This window comes from Mobula birostris, chromosome 18 (genome assembly GCF_030028105.1).
Source record: "Mobula birostris isolate sMobBir1 chromosome 18, sMobBir1.hap1, whole genome shotgun sequence".
NCBI lineage: Eukaryota > Metazoa > Chordata > Chondrichthyes > Myliobatiformes > Myliobatidae > Mobula > Mobula birostris.
The window spans coordinates 3,110,562-3,134,054 of record NC_092387.1 but is presented as its reverse complement, the minus strand read 5'-3'; the positions used below and the strand labels follow the sequence as shown (position 1 = coordinate 3,134,054).

Genomic DNA, 23,493 nt, shown 5'->3' with positions numbered 1-23,493 from the left:
CAAGATTCAAAAAGAAGAAGAGTGTCCTGCTCCCTCCGGATGAACCGGACCTGGTGGCCTCGAGATTCATCGTCACCGAGGAGGACGTTAGAAGAGCCTTCCTGAAGATAAATCCAAGGAAGGCGATGGGCCCAGATGGCGTCCCAGGACAGGTTTTCCGGGCCTGTGCAAGCGAACTAGCTGGAGTGTTTGCTGACATCTTCAACTGCTCCTTGCTTCAGTCTAAGATCCCCTCGTGTTTTAAGAAGGCAAAGATAATCCCAGTGCCGAAGAAGAGCAAGGTGGCATGCCTGAATGACTATTGACCTGTGGCTCTGACATCAATTGCTATGAAGTGCTTCGAGAGATTCGTTATGGCACACATCAACTACAGCCTACCGGTCAACCTCGACACTTTGCAATTCGCCTACCGGAGCAACAGGTCAACGGCAGATGCCATCTCTCTGGCCCTACATTCCTCCTTAGAACACATGGAGAATAAAGACGCATACGTAAGGCTCCTTTTCACTGACTACAGCTCTGCCTTTAATACCATCATTCCAAATAAACTGATTCCTAAGCTCCAGAACCTGGGCCTTAGCACTCAGATCTGCAGCTGGATCTTCAACTTCCTCACAGACAGGACCCAGGCTGTTAAAATAGGGGACAAGCTCTCCTCTACAATCACTCTGAGTACCGGTGCCCCACAAGACTGTGTACTCAGCCTGCTGCTGTACTCACTGTACACCCATGATTGTGTAGCTGATGACACAACAACTGTAGGCCGTATCTCAGGTAATGATGAGTTTGAGTACAGAGAGGAAATTAAGAACCTGGTGGCATGGTGCAAAGACAATAACCTATCCCTCAACGTCAGCAAGACGAAGGAATTGGTTGTTGACTTCAGAAGGAGTAGCGGACCACACGACCCAATTTACATATCGGTGGTGCGCAAGTGGAACAGGTCAAAAGCTTTAAGTTCCTCGGGGTCAATATCACAAATGACCTGACTTGGTCCAACCAAGCAGAGTCCACTGCTAAGAAGGCCCACCAGCGCCTCTACTTCCTGAGAAAACTAAAGAAATTTGGCCTGTCCCCTAAAACCCTCACTAATTTTTATAGATGCACCGTAGAAAGCATTCTTCTAGGGTGCATCACAACCTGGTATGGAAGTTGTCCTGTCCAAGACCGAAAGAAGCTGCAGAAGATTGTGAACACGGCGCAGCACATCACACAAACCAATCTTCCGTCCTTGGACTCACTTTACATCGCATGCTGTCGGAGTAGTGCTGCCAGGATAATCGAGGACACGACCCACCCAGCCAACACACTTTTTGTCCCCCTTCCCTCCGGGAGAAGGCTCAGGAGCTTGAAGACTCGTATGGCTAGATTTGGGAACAGCTTCTTTCCAACTGTGATCAGACTGCTGAACGGATCCTGACCCGGATCTGGGCCGTACCCTCCAAATATCCGGACCTGCCTCTCAGTTTTTTTTGCACTACCTTACTTTCCATTGTTCTATTTTCTACTTATGATTTATAATTTGAATTTTTAATATTTACTAATTTTTACTATTTTTAATATTTAATATTTGTAATCCAGGGAGTGGGAAGTGCAGAATCAAATATTGCTGTGATGATTGTACGTTCTAGTATCAATTGTTTGGCGACAATAAAGTATAAAGTATAAAGGGTCGAGAGCTTTGAGGGAAAGACCATTAGACCATAAGAGATAGGACCAAGTCATTCGGTCCATTGAGTCTGCTCCACCATTCCATCATGGCTGATTCATTTGCCTCTCAACCCATTCTCCTGCCTTCTCCCCGAAACCTTTCACAGCATGATTTATCAAGAATCTATTAACCTCCACCTTAAATACACTCCATGACTTGGCCTCCACAGCCATCTGTGGCGATGAATTCCACAGATTCACCATCCTCTGGCTAAAAAAGATTCCTTCTCATCTCTGTTACAAATGGATGTCCCTCAATTCTGTGGATGCGCCCTCTGGTCCAAGACTCACCCACTACAGGAAACATCTTCTCCACATCCTACAGGAAACATCTTCTCCACATCCAGCCTATCGAGGGCTTTCAATATTCGAAAGGTTTCAATGAGACCCTCCCCCTCACCTCATTCTTCTAAATTCCAGTGTAATTCCAGAGGCATCGGATGTGCCTTTCATTCCCAGAATCCTTCTTGGGAACCTCCAATGTCAGCATACCCTTTCTTAGACAAGGGGGCCCAAAACTGCTCACAATACTCCAAGTGAGGCCTCGCCAATGCCTTAAAATGCCTTAGTGTTGCATCCTTGTTTTTACATTCTGGTCCACAAGAAAGAGACCTTGGATTGCTCCAGATAGATGAATGTAGGTCCATGCAGAAAACTAAACTGGCAACAAGCACTGGTTCACCCACAGGACAAAACAAATCCTCCAAATATCTGCTGAGAATTTAAAAATAGTCAATTTTCCAAAACCAGACTTTGCACTTGATACATACCAGTGTCCGGGACAGTTCATGGGTTTCAGGGCAAACATCTCCTTCTCCACATCGAAGGTGAACATGTTATTGTAGTAGTGTTGCCAGTGGCCAGACAACTCCCACAGATGGCTGCTGTAAATATTTGGAGAGACCACTTCAGTGAATCCACGTCTTCGATACTCTGACTGTAACAGGAACAGACAGTCAGTCAAACCTGACATCCCTGTATTCACTTAACGTTTCACATCTGATGAAGCACCTTTTTAAAAAAAGGTGTCTGAAAAGAGGATGCTGTCTAAGTTGCATGCCATCTTGGTCAATGTCTCCCACCCACTACATATTGTACTGGGTGGGCACAGGAGTACATTTAGCCAGAGACTCATTCCACCGAGATGCAGCACAGAGCGTCATAGGAAGTCATTCCTGCCTGTGGCCATCAAACTTTACAACTCCTCCCTTGGAGGGTCAGACACCCTGAGCCAATAGGCTGGTCCTGGACTTATTTCATAATTTACTGGCATAATTTACATATTACTATTTAACTATTTATGGTTCTATTGCTATTTATTATTTATGGTGCAACTGTAACGAAAACTAATTTCCCCCGGGATCAATAAAGTATGACTATGACTATGACTTAAGGACAATGTGATAAACAGAAAATGCTGGAACTTAATAAGTCAGGCAGATAATGAAACAGTTAACATTTCAAGTCAAAGATTCTCTGTCATATGAAAGGTCTTTGACGCGAAACATTAACTGCTTACTTTCCACCCAAACTATTTCCAACATTTCCTGTTTTTATTTCTGAAGAGTAACATCTGCTGCTGGATGTTTCATTGGGCTGACGGTTTCCGCAGAGCAAGCTGTTGAACACAGCAGTGCAGAAAGACCAGCTGGTTGACTTTGGTAACGGTGGTCCAGGAACACCAGCTCAGGGACAGCTCCAAACTCCTCTTTAAAAAAGTGCAAGTACACCATCAATGTCAAATAACTTGTGAATGACAATTCTCTGGCAACACCCCCAGATTTTCCTGCCGACATCCTGAATTCACCTGTTGACACTTCCAGATTCTCCTGCTCGCACCCCCGGGTTCCCCCGCCCACACCCCCAGGATCCCCCGCCTGCACCCGCGGGTTTCCCCGCCCGCACCCCCAGGTTCCCTCCCCTCCCGCGCCCCCGGGTTCCCCCGCCCACACTCTCCCATCATCAACCCCATATTCTACCACTCACCAACACATGAATAATTTAGAGAAATCAATTCACTTCCCAAACCGCACATCTTGGAATGTGGGAGGAAATCATCACGTCCACAGGAAACCCACGTAGTCACAAGGAGAACATGCAAACTTCACAAAGACAGTACCCGGGTCTGGATTGAACTCAGGTCTCTGGAACTGTGAGGCAGTGGCTCTATCAGCTTTGTCACTGTTTGGGAGGAGTTGGTCAACCCCCAGAAGATCAAAACACGTCACCCCTTTGCTTTCACTACTCCTCACTTGAGCCTGACCTGTCTGCAGTCTATACCCCTGTGAGAACCATCACAGCACAAGCCCTATCGTGTTTACACATAAACTTGAGTTTTTTTTACAACATGCTGATGAAGCAGCAGTCTGTCCAACTTTCTCCACCCTTTGGCAGACGCAGTTCAAGCCAGCAAAGTGTGAGATGATTCACTCTGGAAGGTCAAATGTGAAGGCAGAATACAGGGTTAGTGGCAGGATTCTCAGCACTGCGGAGGAACAGTTGCTGCACAAGATGATAGGGTTGTTATGAAGGTGTATGGTGTGTTGGCCTTCATTAGTTGGAGGATTGAGTTCAAGACCACGAGGTAATGTTGTAGCTCCATAAAACTCTGGTTGGACCAAACCTGGAATTATTGAATTCAATTTGGCTTGTCTCATTATAGAAGACATGGAAGCTTTTGAGTGGGTGCAGAGGAGATTTACCAGAATGCCGCCTGGATTAGAGTGCACATCTTATCAATTGAGCGAGATCAGGCTTTTCCCTTTGGAGTGGAGGAGGATGCGAGGCGACTTGACAGAGGTGTACAAAACAATAAAAGTATTGACAGAATGGACAGTCAGAGACTTTTTCCCAGGGCAGAATTGGCTGATATGATGTGTGTTGCTTGAATTTCCAGCATCTGTAGAATTCCTCGTGATATGAGGGGGCATCATTTTAAAGTGATTGGAAGAAAGTACAGGGGATGTTGGAGATAAGTTTTATACACAGAGTGGTGAATACGTGGAACACCCTGCCAGGGGTGGTGTTAGAGGCAGATACATTAGGGACATTTAAGAAACTCTTAGATAGACGCATGGAAGAGAGAAAGATAGAGGGCCATGTATGAGGGAGAGTAACCAATGAGGGAGTGGGAAGATTAAGAGGTGCCCTTTCCTACCACCTGCACATTGCTCATGTGCCTGCTGCTCAAGTGAGTCCAGTAAACAGATCCGTGAATGAGCCCCCTACCTGTATAAAAGTCATCAGTGTGTTGTAAATGACAGCTCCTCTGGGGAGAAAGAAACAGCTCCCAGGGCTGAGTTCATGGAAGAAAAACAATTCCTGCTCCTGGAAGCATATAAAAGGGACAGAAATGAGAAATAGTATCAGTCACACATCATCCCACAGCCCAAACATTAGTGGAATACAGAAAAAGCATGGAGACACAACCATGTCCTGACGAAGGGTCTCGGCCCAAAAAGTCGACTGTTTATTCATTTCCATTGATGCTTCCCGACCTGCTGAGTTCCTCCAGCTTTTTGCGTGTGTTGTTCTCGATTTCCAGCAAAATCTCTTCTGTTTATTTATCTGTCTATCGAGATACAGCGTGGAATGGGCCCTTCTGGCCCTTTGAGACATGCCACCCAGCAACCTGAGTCTAATCAGAGGACACTTTACAGGACTGAGGAAGGAAACCAGGACACCCGGAGGAAACCCACATGGTGCGGCTACAGGGAGCACAGTCAGTGCTTCATGTCCATTGCTGAAGTTAGCTTGCTCATCCCTATAGCCCATCCATCAGTCTGGAGGGCAATAGTTATAAGCAATAAGTTAGATGGAATTTTACAACAATAATAATAACTTAGCAGGTCAGGTCACTTGCTCAGAAGGCAAAGGAAATTCAGCATGACACCGACAACCTTCACCAATTTTTATACAGGCACCATAGAAAGTGTCCTCTCCAGGTACATCAGAGCTTGGTACGGCAACTACTCTGCCCATAACTGCAAGAAGCTGCAGAGAGTGTGGACAGTCCAGTCCATCATGCAAACCATTCTCACCTCCACTGACTCAGTCTGATCTTCCTACTGCCTTGGGAAAGCAAGTAACATTGAAGTCCCGCCCAGCCTGTTATCCTCTCTTCCCCCACCCACCATTCAGGCAGAAGATACAAAAGCTTGACAACACATCTCACCAGACTGAACGACAGCCCTTAGCCCAGTTATCAGATACCCTGAGAATGTGTACACCAGACTGAACGACAGCCCTTATCAAAACTCTTTAGATTCTGGATTAGTTCCTGAGGATTGGAGGGTGGCTAATGTAACCCCACTTTTTAAAAAAGGAGGGAGAGAGAAACCGGGGAATTATAGACCGGTTAGCCTAACATCTGTGGTGGGGAAAATGCTAGAGTCAGTTATCAAAGATGTGATAACAGCACATTCAGAAAGCGGTAAAATCGTCGGACAAAGTCAGTATGGATTTGTGAATGGAAAATCATGTCTGACGAATCTCATAGAATTTTTTGAAGATGTAACTAGCAGAGTGAAACATAAAAAATAGGTGCAGGAGTAGGCCATTCGGCCCTTCGAGCCTGCACCGCCATTTATTATGATCATGGCTGATCATCCAACTCAGAACCCCGCCCCAGCCTTCCCTCCATACCCCCTGATCCCCGTAGCCACAAGGGCCATATCTAACTCATGGTGGATAGGGGAGAACCAGTGGATGTGGTATATTTGGATTTTCAAAAGGCTTTTGACAAGGTCCCACACAGGAGATTAGTGTGCAAACTTAAAGCACACGGTATTGGGGGTAAGGTATTGATGTGGATAGAGAATTGGTTAGCAGACAGGAAGCAAAGAGTGGGAATAAACGGGACCTTTTCAGAATGGCAGGCGGTGACTAGTGGGGTACCGCAAGGCTCAGTGCTGGGACCCCAGTTGTTTACAATATATATTAATGACTTAGACGAGGGAATTAAATGCAGCATCTCCAAGTTTGCGGATGACACGAAGCTGGGCGGCAGTGTTAGCTGTGAGGAGGATGCTAAGAGGATGCAGGGTGACTTGGGTAGGTTAGGTGAGTGGGCAAATTCATGGCAGATGCAATTTAATGTGGATCAATATGAGGTTATCCACTTTGGTCGCAAGAACAGGAGAACAGATTATTATCTGAATGGTGGCCGATTAGGAAAAGGGGAGGTGCAATGAGACCTGGGTGTCATTGTACACCAGTCATTGAAAGTGGGCATGCAGGTACAGCAGGCGGTGAAAAAGGCGAATGGTATGCTGGCATTCATAGCAAGAGGATTCGAGTACAGGAGCAGGGAGGTACTATTGCAGCTGTACAAGGCCTTGGTGAGACCACACCTGGAGTATTGTGTGCAGTTTTGGTCCCCTAATCTGAAGAAAGGCATCCTTGCCATAGAGGGAGTACAAAGAAGGTTCACCAGATTGATTCCTGGGATGGCAGGACTTTCATATGATGAAAGACTGGATCGACTAGGCTTGTACTCTCTGGAATTTAGAAGATTGAGGGAGGATCTGATTGAAACGTATAAAATTCTAAAGGGATTGGACAGGCTAGATGCAGGAAGATTGTTCCCGATGTTGAGGAAGACCAGAACGAGGGGTCACAGTTTGAGGATAAAGGGGAAGCCTTTTAGGACCGAGATGAGGAAAAACTTCTTCACACAGAGAGTAGTGAATCTGTGGAATTCTCTGCCACAGGAAACAGTTGAGGCCAGTTCATTGGCTATATTTAAGAGGGAGTTAGATATGGCCCTTGTTGCTGAGGGATCAGGGGGAATGGAGAGAAGGCAGATACAGGGTTCTGAGTTCGATGATCAGCCATGATCATACTGAATGGCGGTGCAGGCTCAAAGGGCCGAATGGCCTACTCCTGCACCTATTTTCTATGTTTCTATTTCATAACATATGCCAGTGATAATAAATTTGAATGGACCTCTCCTACACAAAACGATGAACTTTTTAATCTCTCAGCTACCTTGATGTGGTAGCACAGCAGTAAGCATAATGCAAAAGAACACCGGCTGTAAGATTAGAGTTCAGTTTCCACTGCTGTCTTCAGGAGTTTAAGCATTCTTTGGGTGACCCATGGGGTTTCCTCTGGGTGCTCCGGTTTCCTCCCACATTTCAAAACTGTGTAAGTTACGGTTAGTACGTTATGCTGGAAACATGGTGACACTTGCAAGCTGCCCAGCACAATCCTCACTGATATGACTTGGCATAAACAACATATTTGACTGTATGTTTTGATCTCATGTGACAAGAAATAAATAAGTCATGGTCCTTTCCTTCATCTGTCTGCCTGTACTGCACTTTCCCTGTAACTGTAACACCATATCCTACATTTTCTTTCTTTTTCTATTACCTTGATGTACTTGAAATGATTGGTCTGGATTACATGCAAGCAAAAGCTTTTCACTGTATCTTGGTATGTGACAATAATAAACCAATTACATCTGTGGACGAAGACCTTTCTTCAGAAAGGGGACTTTATAGCATTTGGTAAGTTCTGGTGGCCGATTCTTCTCAATTTATTCAATTAACTGAATTAAAATTCTGCTGTTGCTCTTGCAGGGTTTAAACTTGTGTTTCTGGACCATTTGTTCAAGCTTCCCTACTGCTATATCAGTAATGGACCCCTATACCAGTGATTTCAGCCATTTTAGATCACACACATCCCCCAGTTTGATTCCAGAAGGCACGTGCTAGTAATAACCCTGCAGACCTTTCCATTATCAACACAAGAAATTCTGCAGATTCTGCAAATCCAGAGCCATACACACAAAATACTTGACAAACTCAGCAGCAGGTCAGGCAGCATCTACGGAGGGGAAGAAACAGCTGACATTTCTGGTTGAAACACCTCTTCAGGATCTTTTACCATGCCTTCACTTGTTCCATCATTGCTTTGTACAAGACCATAAGACATAGGAGCAGAATTAGGCCATTCGGCCCATCAGATCTGCTCCGCCATTCAATCACGGCTGGTCCTCTTATCCCTTGCTCAACCCCACTCCCCAGCCTTCTCCCCGTAACCTTTGATGCCGTGTCCAGTCAGGAAGCTATCAAGCTCTGCCTTAAATACACCCAATGACCTGGCCTGCACAGCTGCCTGTGGTAATAAATTCCACAAACTCTCCACCCTCTGGCTAAAGAAATTTCCCCGCATCTCTGTTTTGAAAGGGCGCCCCTCTATCCTGAGGCTATGCCCTCTTGTCCTAGGTTCCCTCACCCTAGGAAATATTCTTTCCACATTTACTGTCTAAGCCTTTCAACATTTGAAAGGTTTCAATGAGATCTCCCCTCATCCTTCTAAATTCCAGTGAGTATAGGCTCAGAGCTATCAAACGTTCCTCGTATGATAACCCTTTCATTCGGGAATCATCTTTGTGAACCTCCTTTGAACCCTCTCCAATGCCAGCACAGTTTTTCTTATACAAGGAGCCCAAAAGTGTTCACAGTATCTAAGGTGAGGCCTCACCAGTGCCTTATAAAGCCTCAGCATCACATCCCTGCTCTTGTATTCTCGACCTCTTGAAATGAATGCTAACATTGCATTTGCCTTCCTCACCATCAACTCTACTTGCAAATTAACCTTCAGGGTGTTCTGCAGAAGGACTCCCAAGTTCCTTTCCATCCCAGATTTTTGGATTTTCTCCACGTTTAGGAAATTGTTTGCACATTTATTTCTACGACCAAAGTGCATGACCATGCATTTTCTAACACCGTATTTCATTTGTCACTCTGTTGCCCATTCTCCAAATCTGTTTGAGTGCTTCTGCAGCCTGTTTCCTCAACACTCCCTGCCCCTCTACCAATCTTCATATCATCTGAAAACATGGCAGCAAAGCCATCTATTCCATCATTAAAAGCAGTCCCATCACTGACCCCTGCAGAACACCACTAGTCGCTGGCAGCCAACTAGAAAAAGATCCTTTTATCCCTACCCGCTGCCTTCTACCAATCAACCAATGCTCTAACCATTCCAGTAAATGTCCTGTAATACCATTGGCTCTTCACTTGGTATGCAGCCTCATGTGTGGCACCTTGTCGGAGGCCTTCTGAAAGTCCAAATATATAACATCCACTACATTCCCTTTATCTATCCTACATGTAATCTCCTCAAAGAATTCCAACAGGTTTGTTAGGCAAGATTTTCTCTCAAGAAAACCATGTTGACTACTCCTATTTTATCATGTGTCACCAAGTACTCCATAACCTTATCCTTAACAATTGAGTCCAACATCTTCCCAACCACTGAGGTCAGGTGAACTGATCTATAATTTCTGTTCTGTTGCCTTCCTCCTTTCTTAAAAAGTAGAGCAACATTTTCAATTTTCCATCATTACTAATGCCTCCACAATCTCTAACTCTTTCAGAACCCTTGGGTGCAGTTCATCTGGTCTAGGTGACTTATGTACCCTTAAGTCTTTCTGTTTTTTGAGCATCTTCTCCCTTGTAATAGTAACTGCACTCACTTCTCTTCCCTCACAAACTACAACATCTAGCACAATGCTAGTGTCTTCCACAGTGAAGACTGATGCAAAATACTCATTTCATTCACCTGCCATCTCCTTGTTCCCCATTATTATTTATCCAGCCTCATTTTCTAGTGGTCCTATATCCACTTTCATCTCTCTTTTCTTTTTTACATGCTTGGAAAAAACTTTTGCTATCCACTTTGATGTTGTTTACTAGCTTGCTTTCATATTTCATCTTTTCCTTCCTAATGATTCTTTTAGTTGCTCTCTGTAGGTTTTTAAAAGCTTCCCAATTCTCTATCTAACTGCTAATTTTTGTCTTGTTGTATGCCCTCTCTTTTGCTTTTACATTAGCTTTGACATCCCTTGTCAGCCACAGTTGTACTATTTTACCATTTGAGTATTTTTTCATTTTTGGAATACATCGATCCTGCATCTTCCTCAGTTTTCCCAGAAACTCACACCATTTCTGGTCTACTGTCATCCCAGCCAGCAGCTCCTTCCAATTTACTTTGGCCAACTCCTCTCTGATACCTCTGTAATTTCCTTTACTCCATTGAAATACTGCTACATCAGACTTTACTTTCTCCCTTTCAAATTACAACTTGAACTCATTCATATTGTGATCACTGCCTCCTGACTGTTCTTTTAACTTAAGTTCCCTCATCACTTTCACTTCATTACGTAACACCCAATCCAGTATAGTTGATCCCTTAGTAGGCTCAATGACAAACTGCTCTAAAAAGCCATCTCTTGGGCATTCAACAAACTCACTCTCTTGAGATCCGTTACCAACCTGATTTTCCCAATTGACCTGCATGTTGAAATGTCCCATGACTATCAAAACATTGCACTTCTGATACGCCTTTTCTATTTCCTATAGTCCACATCCCAGCTACTGTTGGGAGGCCTGTATATAACTGCCATCAGATTCCTTTTGCCCTGCAGTTTCTTAACTGAACCCACAAGGATTCAACATCTTCCAATCCTATGTCACATCTTTCTACTGATTTGATGCCATTCTTTACCAGCAGAGTCACACCACTCTGTCTGCCAACCTTCCTATCCCTCTGATACAACGTGTAACCTTGGACATTCAGCTCACAATTACAACCATCCTTTAGCCACAATTCAGTGTTGGCCACAATATCATACCTGACAATTTGTAATAGTGCATCAAGATCATCCACCTTATTTCTTAAACTCCATGCATTGAGATATAACACTTTCAGTACTGTATTTGCTACTCTTTTTGATTCTCCCTAATGCACCAATACTCACTCTGGTGGCTGCAATTATGTCCGATCATCTGCTTGCCCTTCCTGACAGTCTGGCTGCACACTATCTTTGCTTTTAACTATCCATCGTATCCTGAGTCCCTTCACTCTGATTCCCAATCCCCTGCCAAATTAGTTTAGACCCTCCCCAATAGCTCGAACAAACCTGCTTGTCAGAATATTGGTTCCCCTCGAGTTCAGGTGCAACCCGTCACTTTTGAACAGGTCACACATCCCCCAGAAGAGATCCCAATGATCCAAGAACCTGAAGCTCTGCCCCCTGCACCAGCTTCTCAGCCATGCATTAATCTGCCAAATCATCCTGCTTCTACCCTCACTGGTGTGTGCAGCAGAAATCCAGAAGTTACTATCTGGGAGGTCCTGCTTCTCAGCTTTCTACCCAGCTCTCTAAATTCTCTTTTCAGGACCTCTGCTTTTCCTTCCTATGTCATTGATACCAATATGTACCAAGACATCAGACTGCTCTCCCTCCCTCTCCAAAATGTAGTGGATGTGATCCGAGATGTCCCTGACCCTGGCAGCTGGAAGGCAACATACCATCCTGGTATCCCGTTCACATCCACAGAATCTCCTGTCTGTTCCCCTATCACTATCGCTCCCCCCTTCTCCCCCTTTCCCTTCCGCACCATGGACCCATGCTGAGTGCCAGTAAACCGGTCTCTGTTGCATTCCCCTGGGAGGTCATCCTCCACCCCCACATCAGTACAATCATCATTCTTGTCTGGTGACTCCTCTGGCTTCCACCCTTTCACAGACAGCCTTATTTGTACCGTCCTTCACTCCCACTTACTTCTGGTTCACACTCAACAGACATTGCCGGACTCACACTTTTTCTTCACAAGCGTCAGACGAATTTTTAATTAATTAATTTATTTAGTGGTACGTCACGGTAACAGGCCTTTCTAGCCCAACAAGCCCACACTGGCCAATTACACTCATGAGACCAATTAACCTACTATACATAGAACATAGAATAGTACAGCACAGTACAGGCCCTTCCGCCCACAACGTTGTGCCGACCCTTAAACCCTACCTCCCATATAACCCTCCACCTTAAATTCCTTCATATACCTGTCTAGCAGTCTCTTAAATTTCACTAGTGTATCTGCCTCCACCACTGACTCAGGCAGTGCATTCCACGCACCAACCACGCTCTGAGTAAAAAACCTTCCTCGAATATCCCCCTTGAACTTCCCACCCCTTACCTTAAAACCAAGTCCTCTTGTACTGAGCAGTAGTGCCCTGGGGAAGAGGTGCTTACCTCTTACAAAGTGAAACCAAGCAACATAGGTGACAACAAGGCTTTGCTTCTAGAGGAGCTCAATGAGTGGAATAGATGTCCATTCCATCTATTCTTCTAATATATTTTGTATACCTCTATCATGTCTCCTCTCATTCTCCTTCTCTCCAGAGAGTAAAGCCCTAGCTCCCTTAATCTCTGATCATAATGCATACTCTCTAAACCAGGCAGCGTCCTGGTAAATCTCCTCTGTACCCTTTCCAATACTTCCACATCCTTCTTATAGTGAGGCGACCAGAATTGGACACAGTACTCCAAGTGTGGCCTAACCAGAGTTTTATAGAGCTGCATCATTACCCCGCGACTCTTAAACTCTACCCCTCAACTTATGAAAGCTAACACCTCATAAGCTTTCTTAACTACCCTATCTACCTGTGAGGCAACTTTCAGGGATCTGTGGACATGTACCCCCAGATCCCTCAGCTCCTCCACATTACCAAGTTTCCTGCCACTTACTTTGTACTCTGCCTTGGAGTTTGTCCTTCCAAAGTGTACCACCTCACACTTCTCCGGGTTGAACTCCAGCTGCCACTTCTCGGCCCACTTCTGCATCCTATCAATGTCTCTCTGCAATCTTCAACAATCCTCTACACTATCCACAACACCATCAACCTTTGTGTCGTCTGCAAACTTGCCAACCCACCTTTCTACCCCAACATCCAGGCTGTTAATAAAAATCACGAAAAATAGAGGTCCCAGGACAGATCCTTGTGGGACACCACTAGTGACAATCCTCCAATCTGACTGTACTCCCTCCACCACCACCCGCTGCCTTCTGCAGCCAAGCCATTTCTGAATCCACCTGGCCAAAGTTCCCTGGATCCCATGCCTTCTGACTTTCTGAATAAGCCTACCATGTGGAATCTTGTCAAATGCCTTACTAAAATCCATGTAGATCACATCCACTGCATTACCCTCATCAATATGCCTGGTCACCTCCTCAAAGAACTCTATCAGGCTTGTTAGACACAAAGCCATGCTGACTGTCCCTGATCAGACCATGATTCTCTAAATGCCCATAGATCCTATCTCTAAGAATCTTTTCCAACAGCTTTCCCACCACAGGCGTAAGGCTCACTGGTCTATAATTACCCAGACTATCCCTACTACCTTTTTTGAACAAGGGGACAATATTCGTCTCCCTCCAATCCTCCGGTACCATTCCCGTGGACAACGAGGTCATGAAGATCCTAGCCAAAGGCTCAGCAATCTCTTCCCTTGCCTCGTGGCTAGGATGTAACCCATATGTCACTGGAAATGGGAGGAAACACAAGCACCTGGAGGAAACCACGCGGTCATGGGAGAACATGCAAACTTCTCACAGACAGCGGGGGGATTCAATGAAAAGACTGATGTGGATCAAAGAAATTATTTTAAAACAGTCAGACAATGCAACGTCCTGTGTTGTGTATATACCCATTAATTTGAAATGGAGACTTAAACTGAACCACAGAAACGATCTCATACCTGTCCAATCTTCCTGTGATCCTGCTTCTTGGCTTCTTTCTGCACTTGCTCCCATTCTTTTAGCATGCTGTGGTCAGGAAATGAGATCCCATAGATTCTTTGCAATGTCTCCACGTCAGACTTGCCCTCCCAAGAAGCTGAAGAGCTCTTTGAATTTGCATATGAACAAAAACACTTCAATTTTAGCAATAGTATTCTCCTGTTTGGGTGGAGTTATGAAGCACTCTACCTGGTCAGAGATTGGAGAGCAGGTGCTCCCTCACCTTATAAACTCTGAAAACTTTAATTTTGCCGGTGTGTCTGACATGGGGTCCCTTGCACAGATCAACCAATGGGCCGCACCTACAGAAAAGAGTCAAAATCAGCAAGGATGAAGACCAGATCTGGTGTCAGCACTTGTACATAGAGGAGCTACAATAGCCCCAGGACCCTACCCATCATGAACACAAGAGATTCTGCAGATGGTGGAAATCCACAGAAACTCACGCAAAATGCTGGAGGCAGCACCAATGGAGGGGAATAAACAGTCAACGTTTCAGGCCAAGTCCATTCATCAGGACTGGAAAGGAATCAGAAACTTCAGTCTTTTTCAATCTTGATGAAGGGTCTTGGCCCAAAACGTCGACTGTTCAGTGTCCTCAATAGTTATTGGCTGATTTGCTAAGTTCCTCCAGCATTTTGTGTGTTACACAGGTTCTGCCTGCAGGTGAGGGAACATTGCAGTGCCAGATCCATGCTCCCAGTGATTCCTACAGTGCCTGCCTGGATCAGCCACAGTCAACTTAGCGAGCCCAAACTGTGCTAATTGACATCAGGACAGAGTAACAGAACCTCAGGACAACACCTTCAGCATAGCCACACTACATGACAGATTTCATCCATTTATCACCCATTTTATTCCATATCTGTACTTTAACCTCTAAATGTATTTTTTTTTATTCTTTATAATTGTTGAATGCTGTTTTTTGTTTCATGTCACACCCTGAGCAACACACCACAGCAAATTCTGAACACATGTAACTGAATATGCCAAATAAAGTTGATCTTTGAGTAATGACTCAGTGCTGCCACCCAGTGCCCATAGTTAGTTATAACAGGCTCAATGGAGGTAGTGACCACAAGAGAGCAGATGAATAACTGGTCACTTACTTGTTCCCCACCACTACGACACGATTATAAGTAAAAAGAACATGTAAATCACGGCTCTTCCTGACCTGCAGACTGTGGTAGTCGGTGTGTCAATCTTCTCATTTAGTATCTGCACCTTAAATTTATTGTACTGCGAAAGAACAGAAAGTTTCATTGGCAACTCAAACAGCTTTTACAACAGTCACAATGAAGCACAAGGCACCAACTTACACAGTTCAAACATGATAAAAGGGGCTGAGAACTCATTAACTAAGAATGGCTAGAACCTGGGTCTGTGAACCTATGCGAGTCCACTGGGGAAGTCGAAGGCCCAAAGTTTGCTGGAGGCCAAAGCGGGTCTGTCCTGGGGTTAAAGGACTGTGCATGTGTGTGGGTTGGGAAGCTTGTTTTGCAGCTGTTGCTTTGTCACTTGGTATGTTCTGATTTGTTGTGTCCTGTGTTGTTCTGATGAACTTTGGGGGCATGCTGTGTTGGCACTGGAATGTGTGGTAACACTTGCGGGCTGCCCCCAGGACAACCTTGGGTCAGTTGTTCACACAAATGATGCATTTCACTGTGTGTTTCACGTACACGTGTTAAACAAATCTGAACCTGAACCTGAAATCCACTGCTACACAAAGCACCACTGGCCATACTAACCCACTGGTCAGTGGGCACTCAGAGCCTGAAGTTCAACAGAGAAATGAAACTCTGAAATGATACACCACCACCCCAAACAAAGCCTCCTCCCCCAGGAATGGAACAGTGACAGAGTACAGTTCAGTCATGTGGGTGGAGCAGTGAACACAGTGGGTGAGATGGAGCCCGGATCACACAGTTACAGTGCGGGGCATCAGAGACCAGTCAGTCCAGCCAACCAATCGTTCATCTCCCCAGAGAGCATTCACAAGACACGCAAGCACTGGAAACGAATCATGGTTATTACCTTAAACATCTCAAGCAAGTTCTCCTTGCTCACTTCCAGTCTCTCAAATGTCTGACAATCCATCATGATTGATTTACAGATATTCTCCAAGTGGGGAAAATCACTGGCAGACACACCTCTAAGAGAGGAAAAGAACAGGTGAGGCAGTGGAACCCCTTTTGGACTATGAATGACATCAGAAAGAGGGGAGCTGGAGAGAATGTGAAGCAAAATAGCAATCAAAAGCCTTTTGTTTCTGCTTTCTCCACTGAGACAAGAATTAGAGGTCAGGGGCCAAGGTTGAAAGGTACAAGGGAAACACGAGGGGGAACTTCTTCACTCAAGAGGGTGAAACAAGCTGCCAGCTCAAGTGGTGTATGCGGGTTTGATTTCAACGTTTAAGAGAAATTTGTAGAAGTAAATAGATGGGAGGGGTATGGAAGGTTGCAGAATGATGGAACCAGGCAGATTTGGTACAGACTAAATGGGCTGAAGGGTCTGTTTCTGTGTGCAGTGTTCTTATATGCAATGTGTAGAGCAATAAACATGGAACTAATTTCCTTTCACTGATGAGAGCACTGACACTGGAGCATAGGGACAATGGAAATGTGTGATGATTTTGCTCAGGAGATATCAGCAACTTTATTCAATCTGTGCAAGCAAAGGTTCAGTCAAATAACGGAGACCAAAAAGATACCCCACACCACAAGGCTGACAGTTAATACCGCCCCCTTCAAATGTAAAGAGTGAGCAGCAGACGGTGAGCAACACACACAAAATGCAGGAGGAACTCAGCAGGTCAGCCAGTATCTATGGAGATAAATAAACAGTCAGTGTTTCAGGCTGAAACCCTTCATCAGGACTGGAAAGGAAGGGGGAAGATGTCGGAATGAAAAGGTTGGGGGGGGGGGTTGAAGAGGAGGATGAGCTAGAAGGTGATAGGTGAAGCCAGGTGGGAGGGAAAGGTAAATGTCAAAGAAAAAGGAATCCAGTAGGGAAGGAGAGTGGACCACGGGAGAAAGGGAAGAAGGAGGGGCACCGGGGGAGGTGAAAGGCAGGTGAGAAGAGGTAAAAAGCCAGAGTGGAGAATAGAAGAGGAGGGAAGGAGGAGGGAAATAAAAAAAAATCAAACGGAGAAACCGACGTTCATGCCATCTGGTTGCAGGCTACCTAGACAGACTATGAAGTCCATCAGGTTGGAAGCTCCTTCTCTCTGAGGGTGCATCATCATGGCACAACATGTCAGAACGGGAATGGAAATTAGAATTAAAATGGTCGGCCACTGGGAGGTTCTGCTTTCAGGAGATAAAGTGGAGGTGCTCAACGAAGCCGTCTCTTAATTTATGATAGATCTTGCCAATGTAGAGGCCACCACATCGGGAGCACTGGACATAACAGACAACCACAGCAGATTTGTAGTGTTGCCGCACCAGGGGGATTGTTTGAGACCTTGAACGGAGGTAAGGGAGGAGGTGAATGGACAGGTGTAGCATTTCTGTCACTTGCAGGGATAAGTGCTGGGAAGGATATTAGAGGGAAGGGATGTATGGACAAGGGAATCATAGAAGTAGCAGTTCCTGAACCACAGGAGGGTTGGAGATGGGAGAAAAGGTCATTGGTATGGGGTGGGAATTTTTGCAAAAGAAGTGGACTCGGAGACAGAGGCAACGGAAGAAAAGCTTGGCATTGTGGCGGGCGAGGAACTCAGAGAGCTGTGTGCAAAGGGGGACAAAGGTAAGGCCCTGGCTGAGGACGAACATTCTGCTTCAGAGAGGGGAAGGCCACAAGGAATGGGGAAGGCATGGAAGAAATTAGCTGGGCTCAGAGGGGGCAGGGTAGTTGAGGGCATCAGAGGAAAGGAGAGGGTCAGGGTGCTTAGGGAAGGTAAGGTGGGAGGAAGATGCTGGCTTTGAGGACCCAAGAAGTAACTGAGTGCCTGAGAGACCTGGGGTTGGAGAGTGATAGTGGGGCAAGAATCCCAAAAGCAGTAAGGTGGTCTTGGCTAAGGTCCCGGCTAGAGCTGCAGCAAGAGGCTGTGTAATTTGCAGTCTGAAGGCATCCGGGATCTTTGGAACCTGAGCTGGCAGCAGTGTAGCCTGTGGTCTCGAGCTGCCTAGGCTTGGAGTCACTGAGATCTGCATTTTGAAAATGTCCAATTCAATCGTGGTTCAAGCAGGAGATGGCAGGCTCTGTGATCTGGAGGCACCAGGGGTTGCAAATGCTGTCTGAAGATGTCCAATTGAATCGAGGTCTGAGTGAAAGACAACAGGGACTGTGGGGAGTAAGCAAGTGCAAGAAAATCAGGAGTATTTGGGAGATTGCAGTATGATGCAGTTCAACCTGGTGGGAAGGTGGTATGGGGAATGATAAGGTGGGCGACAAAGTGGAATTCCATGATTCCACAGAAAGATAAGGCTTTGTTTTAGATGGTCCCGTACTAACTGAAATCCAATGCTAAATGGGAGCCTATTGCTCAGAAGGAGCTTGTTAGACACAATACCTGTCTCCCAGGAACAAGTCACAACAGAATCCATTCTCTGCAGGTGGGTCAGTAAACAGGTAGCCTCCATAATATCGCTCCAAGGCTTCGCCCAAGATGTGGGCACTAGAGTGCCAGTATACCTGTGTTAAAAAGAACGGTAGTCCATGTGAAATAGTTCCACATACGCACACAACAGCTCGAATGACTTCAATGACATTAAACTATATGGTGATGAGATGGACACATGGAACAATGTCTGTAGTTATTCCTGTCAGTGTAGTTCCCAAATGATTTCACAATTAGACTTTGTGGCCTTGAAGACTTAGAAGGCTGCAGCAAATATGTAACAAAATAACAGTCAGGTTATTAAAAGGTTATTGGCAGAAGGCAGGAAAATGGGGTCAAGAGGGAAAATAAATCAGCCATGACTGAATGGCAGAGAAGATTCAATGGCAAAAGTCCTAATTCTGCTCCAATGTCTAATAGTTTAATACAAAAAATGATGCACCATGTTTTAAAGCAGGGGTCTCCAATCTTTTTTGCACCGCGGACTGGTTTAATATTGACAATATTCTTGTGGACCAGCTGACCGGGGGTGGGGGATGTTCAAGTAGGGTTGCCAACTCTCTCACTCCCAAATAAGGGACAAAAGTAGCGGTCAAATACGGGACATTTGTGTTTACCCCAAGAAAGACTACCATGACCATGAAGCCTTGCGCAGACACCTGTGTGCGCACGCGTGATGTGTGCATACATGACACGCGCATGCGTGTACGTGCTGATTTTTTTCAACAAATCGGTTTTGGAGTAATCTTCCCGATTCTGTTAAGTGAAACTACACTGTACATACATTATTTCTACTTTATATAGGCTGTGTATTTATCATATCATTCCTGCTTTTACTATATGTTACTGTTATTTTAGGTTTTATATGTTATTTGGTATGATTTGGTAGGTTATTTTTTGGGTCTGGGAAAGCTCAAAAAATTTTCCTATATAAATTAATGGTAATTGCTTCTTCACTTTACGCCATTTTGGCTTACGAACAGTTTCATAGGAACGCTCTACCTTAGTGGGGGAAATATGGGACAAGGGCGGTCCCATATGGGACAAACCAATTTAGCCCAATATACGGGATGTCCCGGCTAATATTGGACAGTTGGCAACCCTATGTTCAAGTTCAACAGTGCGTGACAGGGAAGGAGGAAAGGTGCAGCTGACTCATATTGTTTCATATCGCCAAATCATATCGTTTCATCGTGGCCCGGTAGCACATGCTTTGCGGCCCAGTGGTTAGGGACCACTGTCTTAAAGATCTCACTATCACCAGAAACCAAAGCAAGGATTAAAGAACCCAAACGTTACGTTCCAATTGGTGAGTTTCAATGGTCCAGTCCTGCATTTAATTCAACTGTACAGACAGTTTATATCAACACTCAGCACTGTATTTACAGCAACAATCCGACAATGTGTTTATACCAACAGTCAGCCCATTGTTTACATCAATAGACCGATATTCCATTCATATCAACAGTCCCGCCGTGAGATTATATCAACAGTCCAGCCCTGACTTTATATCAACAGCCCAGCCCTGAGTTAATATCAACAGCCCACCCGTAAATTTATGTCAAAAGCCCAGCTCAGAGTTTATATCAACAGCCAGGCCTGAGTTTCTATTAAAACCTCTGCAGTGTTTATATCAACATCAGCCCTGAATTTATATCATCAGCCCAGACCTGAGTTATACCAATACCTCCGCCGTGTTTATATCAACAGCCCGGCCCTGATTTTATATCAACAGCCCGGCCCTGATTTTATATCAACAGCCAGGCCCTGAGTTTAAATCAACAGCCCAGCCCCGAGCTTGTATCAACAGAAAACCTCTGCCATGTTTATACCTACAGCACAGCCGTTACTTTATGTCAAGTCATCTGCCGTGTTTACAATGCAGCCGAGTTTATATCAACAGCCCAGCCCTGAGTTTGTATCAACAGTCCAGTCCTGAGTTTCTATCAACAGCCCAGCCCTGAGTTTGTATCCACAGCCCAGCCTGGAGTTTATATCAACAGCCCAGCCCTGAGTTTGTATCCACAGCCCAGCCCTGAGCTTCTATCAACAGAATACCTCTGCCGCGTTTATATCAAAAGTCCAGCCTTGAGTTTATTCCAATACCCATGCCATTCTTTAACAACAACTCAGTCGTGAGTTTATATCAACAGCCCAGCCCTGTTTATATCAACAGCCCAGCCCTGATTTTATATCAACAGTCAAACCCTGAGTTTAAATCAACAGCCCAGCCCTGAGTATATATCAACAGAAAACCTCTGCCATGTTTATATCTACAGCACAGCAGTTGCTTTATGTCAGTACATCTGCCGTGTTTATAACAAGAACCCAGCCCTCAGTTTATATCAACAGCCCAGCGCAGCCCTGAATTTATATGAACAGCATATTCCTGAGTTTATATCAACAGCCCATCCCTGAGTTGATATCAACAGCCAAGCCCAGCACTGTGTTTATTGGAACAGCACACTACTGAGTTTATATCAACAGCCCAGCCCTGAGTTTATATCTACACGCAGGCCTAAGTTTCTACCAAAACATCTGCTATGTTTATATCAACATCAGCTCTGAGTTTATCTCAACATCGCAGCCCTGAGTTTATCTCAACAACTTAGTTTATATGATCAGAAAACCTCTGCCGTGTTTATATCAACAGCCGAGTCCCGAGATTATAACAATATATCTGCCATGTTTACATCAACAGAAAACCTCTGCCATAATTATATCTACAGCAGAGCCAGTACTTTATGTCAATATATCTGCCTTGTTAATAACAACACAGCCCTGAGTTCAGATCAATACCTCTGCCGTTTTTTAACAACTCAGCCCTGAGTTTCCATCAACAGCTGAGCCCTGAATTTATATCAATAGCCCAGCCCTGAATTTCTATCAATAGAATACCTCTGCCGTGTTTATATCAACAGCCCAGCCCTGAGTTTATCTTAATACCTCTGCCATTTTTTAACAAGAACCCAGTCCTGAGTTTCTATCAACAGCACAGTCCTGAATTTACGAGGGGTGATTGCTAAGTTCATGGCCTAAGGTAGGAGGAGTCAATTTTAGAAAACCTAGCACATTTATTTTTCAACATACTCCCCTCCTACATTTACACACTTACTCCAGCGGTTGTGGAGCACATGGTTCCCTTCTTTGTAGAGGTCGGCATCTTGGACCTCCAGAAAGTGGTCCACTGCAGGGATGATTGATAGGTTCGTGGCCCAAGGTAGAAAGAGATGAGTTATTAACTTCAAACTTTCTGCATTTTCATTCAAAGAGTTGAACTGGCCACACATTTTAATTCCGCATCCCATTCCCATTCTGACATGTCTATCCACGGCCTCCTCTACTGTAAAGATGAAGCCACACTCAGGTTGGAGGAACAACACCTTATATTCCGTCTGGGAAGCCTCCAACCTGATGGCATGAACATTGACTTCTCTAACTTCCGCTAATGCCCCACCTCCCCCTCGTACCCCATCCGTTATTTATTTTTATACACACATTCTTTCTCTCACTCTCCTTTTTCTCCCTCTGACTATTCCCCTTGCCCATCCTCTGGGTCCCCCCCCTTGTCTTTCTCCCCAGACCTCCTGTCCCATGATCCTCTCATATCCCCTTTGCCAATCACCTGTCCAGCTCTTGGCTCCATCCCTCCCCCTCCTGTCTTCTCCTATCATTTTGGATCTCCCCCTCCCACTTTCAAATCTCTTACTAACTCTTCCTTCAGTTAGTCCTGACGAAGGGTCTCGGCCTGAAACGTCGACTGTACCTCTTCCTAGAGATGCTGCCTGGCCTGCTGTGTTCACCAGCAACTTTGATGTGTGTTGCTCACATTCCATTTTATCCTTGCCTTCTTTCGGTATAGTTGAGATTATCGCCTCCTTCCAGCTGGGTGGCATTTGTGCGTCTTTCTTAGAGCCCAGTTCAGTGTGGGGAGTAAAACAGGAATTAACTCACTTCTAAACTCTTTATACCACTCTGCCGTATATTCATCTGATCCTGGTGACTTGCTTAACTTAAGCCAACTAATTGCAGTTTTTAGTTCAGCTTCAGTTATGTTTTCGTTTTATTTTGTTCTTTGCTTAAAGTGGGTAACTCTAAAGAATTCAGGAAGGTGTCAATTTGGGTTATGCTTTCCCCTGGAACTTTGGAATATAGTGTTTTGTAAAACATTCAAAAGCTTCTTGAATTTCACTTAGCTTATTTTTTTATCACTTTTGTTCTTGGATCCCTGATTCTATGAATTGTATTTTCTTCTATCTTTTTTTTTGTTTCCACGCCAGTGTTTTAATAGACTTAGATCTATTTTCATAGTGTCTCTGTTTCAGAAACATCAATTTTTTTCTAATTTCTTATGTAGCCAAACTATTAATTTCATTCCTAATTTTTTAAATTTCCTCTAGTATATCCTGTGCCAAACTCAATTTGTTTTTTTTTCTAGTTCCTTCAGCTTATTTTGTAATTCCTCTAATGTTCTATTCCTTATTTTTTCTTATATGAAGATATTGCTATAATTTTCTCTTTAAGACAGCCTTCAGAGTATCCCATAGAATGGGAGGTGAAACCTCTCCATTATCATTGAATTCTAAGTAAAGACCAATTTCTTTTTTAATTTGTTCCTTAAAATAG

The 23,493-nt window shown here is 44.7% G+C and overlaps 1 protein-coding gene across 2 annotated transcripts in view; it reads right to left on the bottom strand.

The window, feature by feature from the left end:
* Nucleotides 1-23,493, bottom strand: part of LOC140211779 (threonine--tRNA ligase 1, cytoplasmic-like) — a 90,191-nt gene that overhangs the window by 25,605 nt on the left and 41,093 nt on the right. For both annotated transcript variants that reach the window (XM_072281922.1, XM_072281924.1), the window contains 7 exons: nt 18,820-18,941; nt 16,341-16,458; nt 15,481-15,545; nt 14,530-14,608; nt 14,267-14,413; nt 4,939-5,037; nt 2,481-2,647 (listed from right to left, as the gene is read on the bottom strand). In XM_072281922.1, coding sequence (XP_072138023.1) covers nt 2,481-2,647; nt 4,939-5,037; nt 14,267-14,413; nt 14,530-14,608; nt 15,481-15,545; nt 16,341-16,458; nt 18,820-18,941 — 797 coding nt within the window. The remainder of the gene's footprint in view (nt 1-2,480; nt 2,648-4,938; nt 5,038-14,266; nt 14,414-14,529; nt 14,609-15,480; nt 15,546-16,340; nt 16,459-18,819; nt 18,942-23,493) is intronic.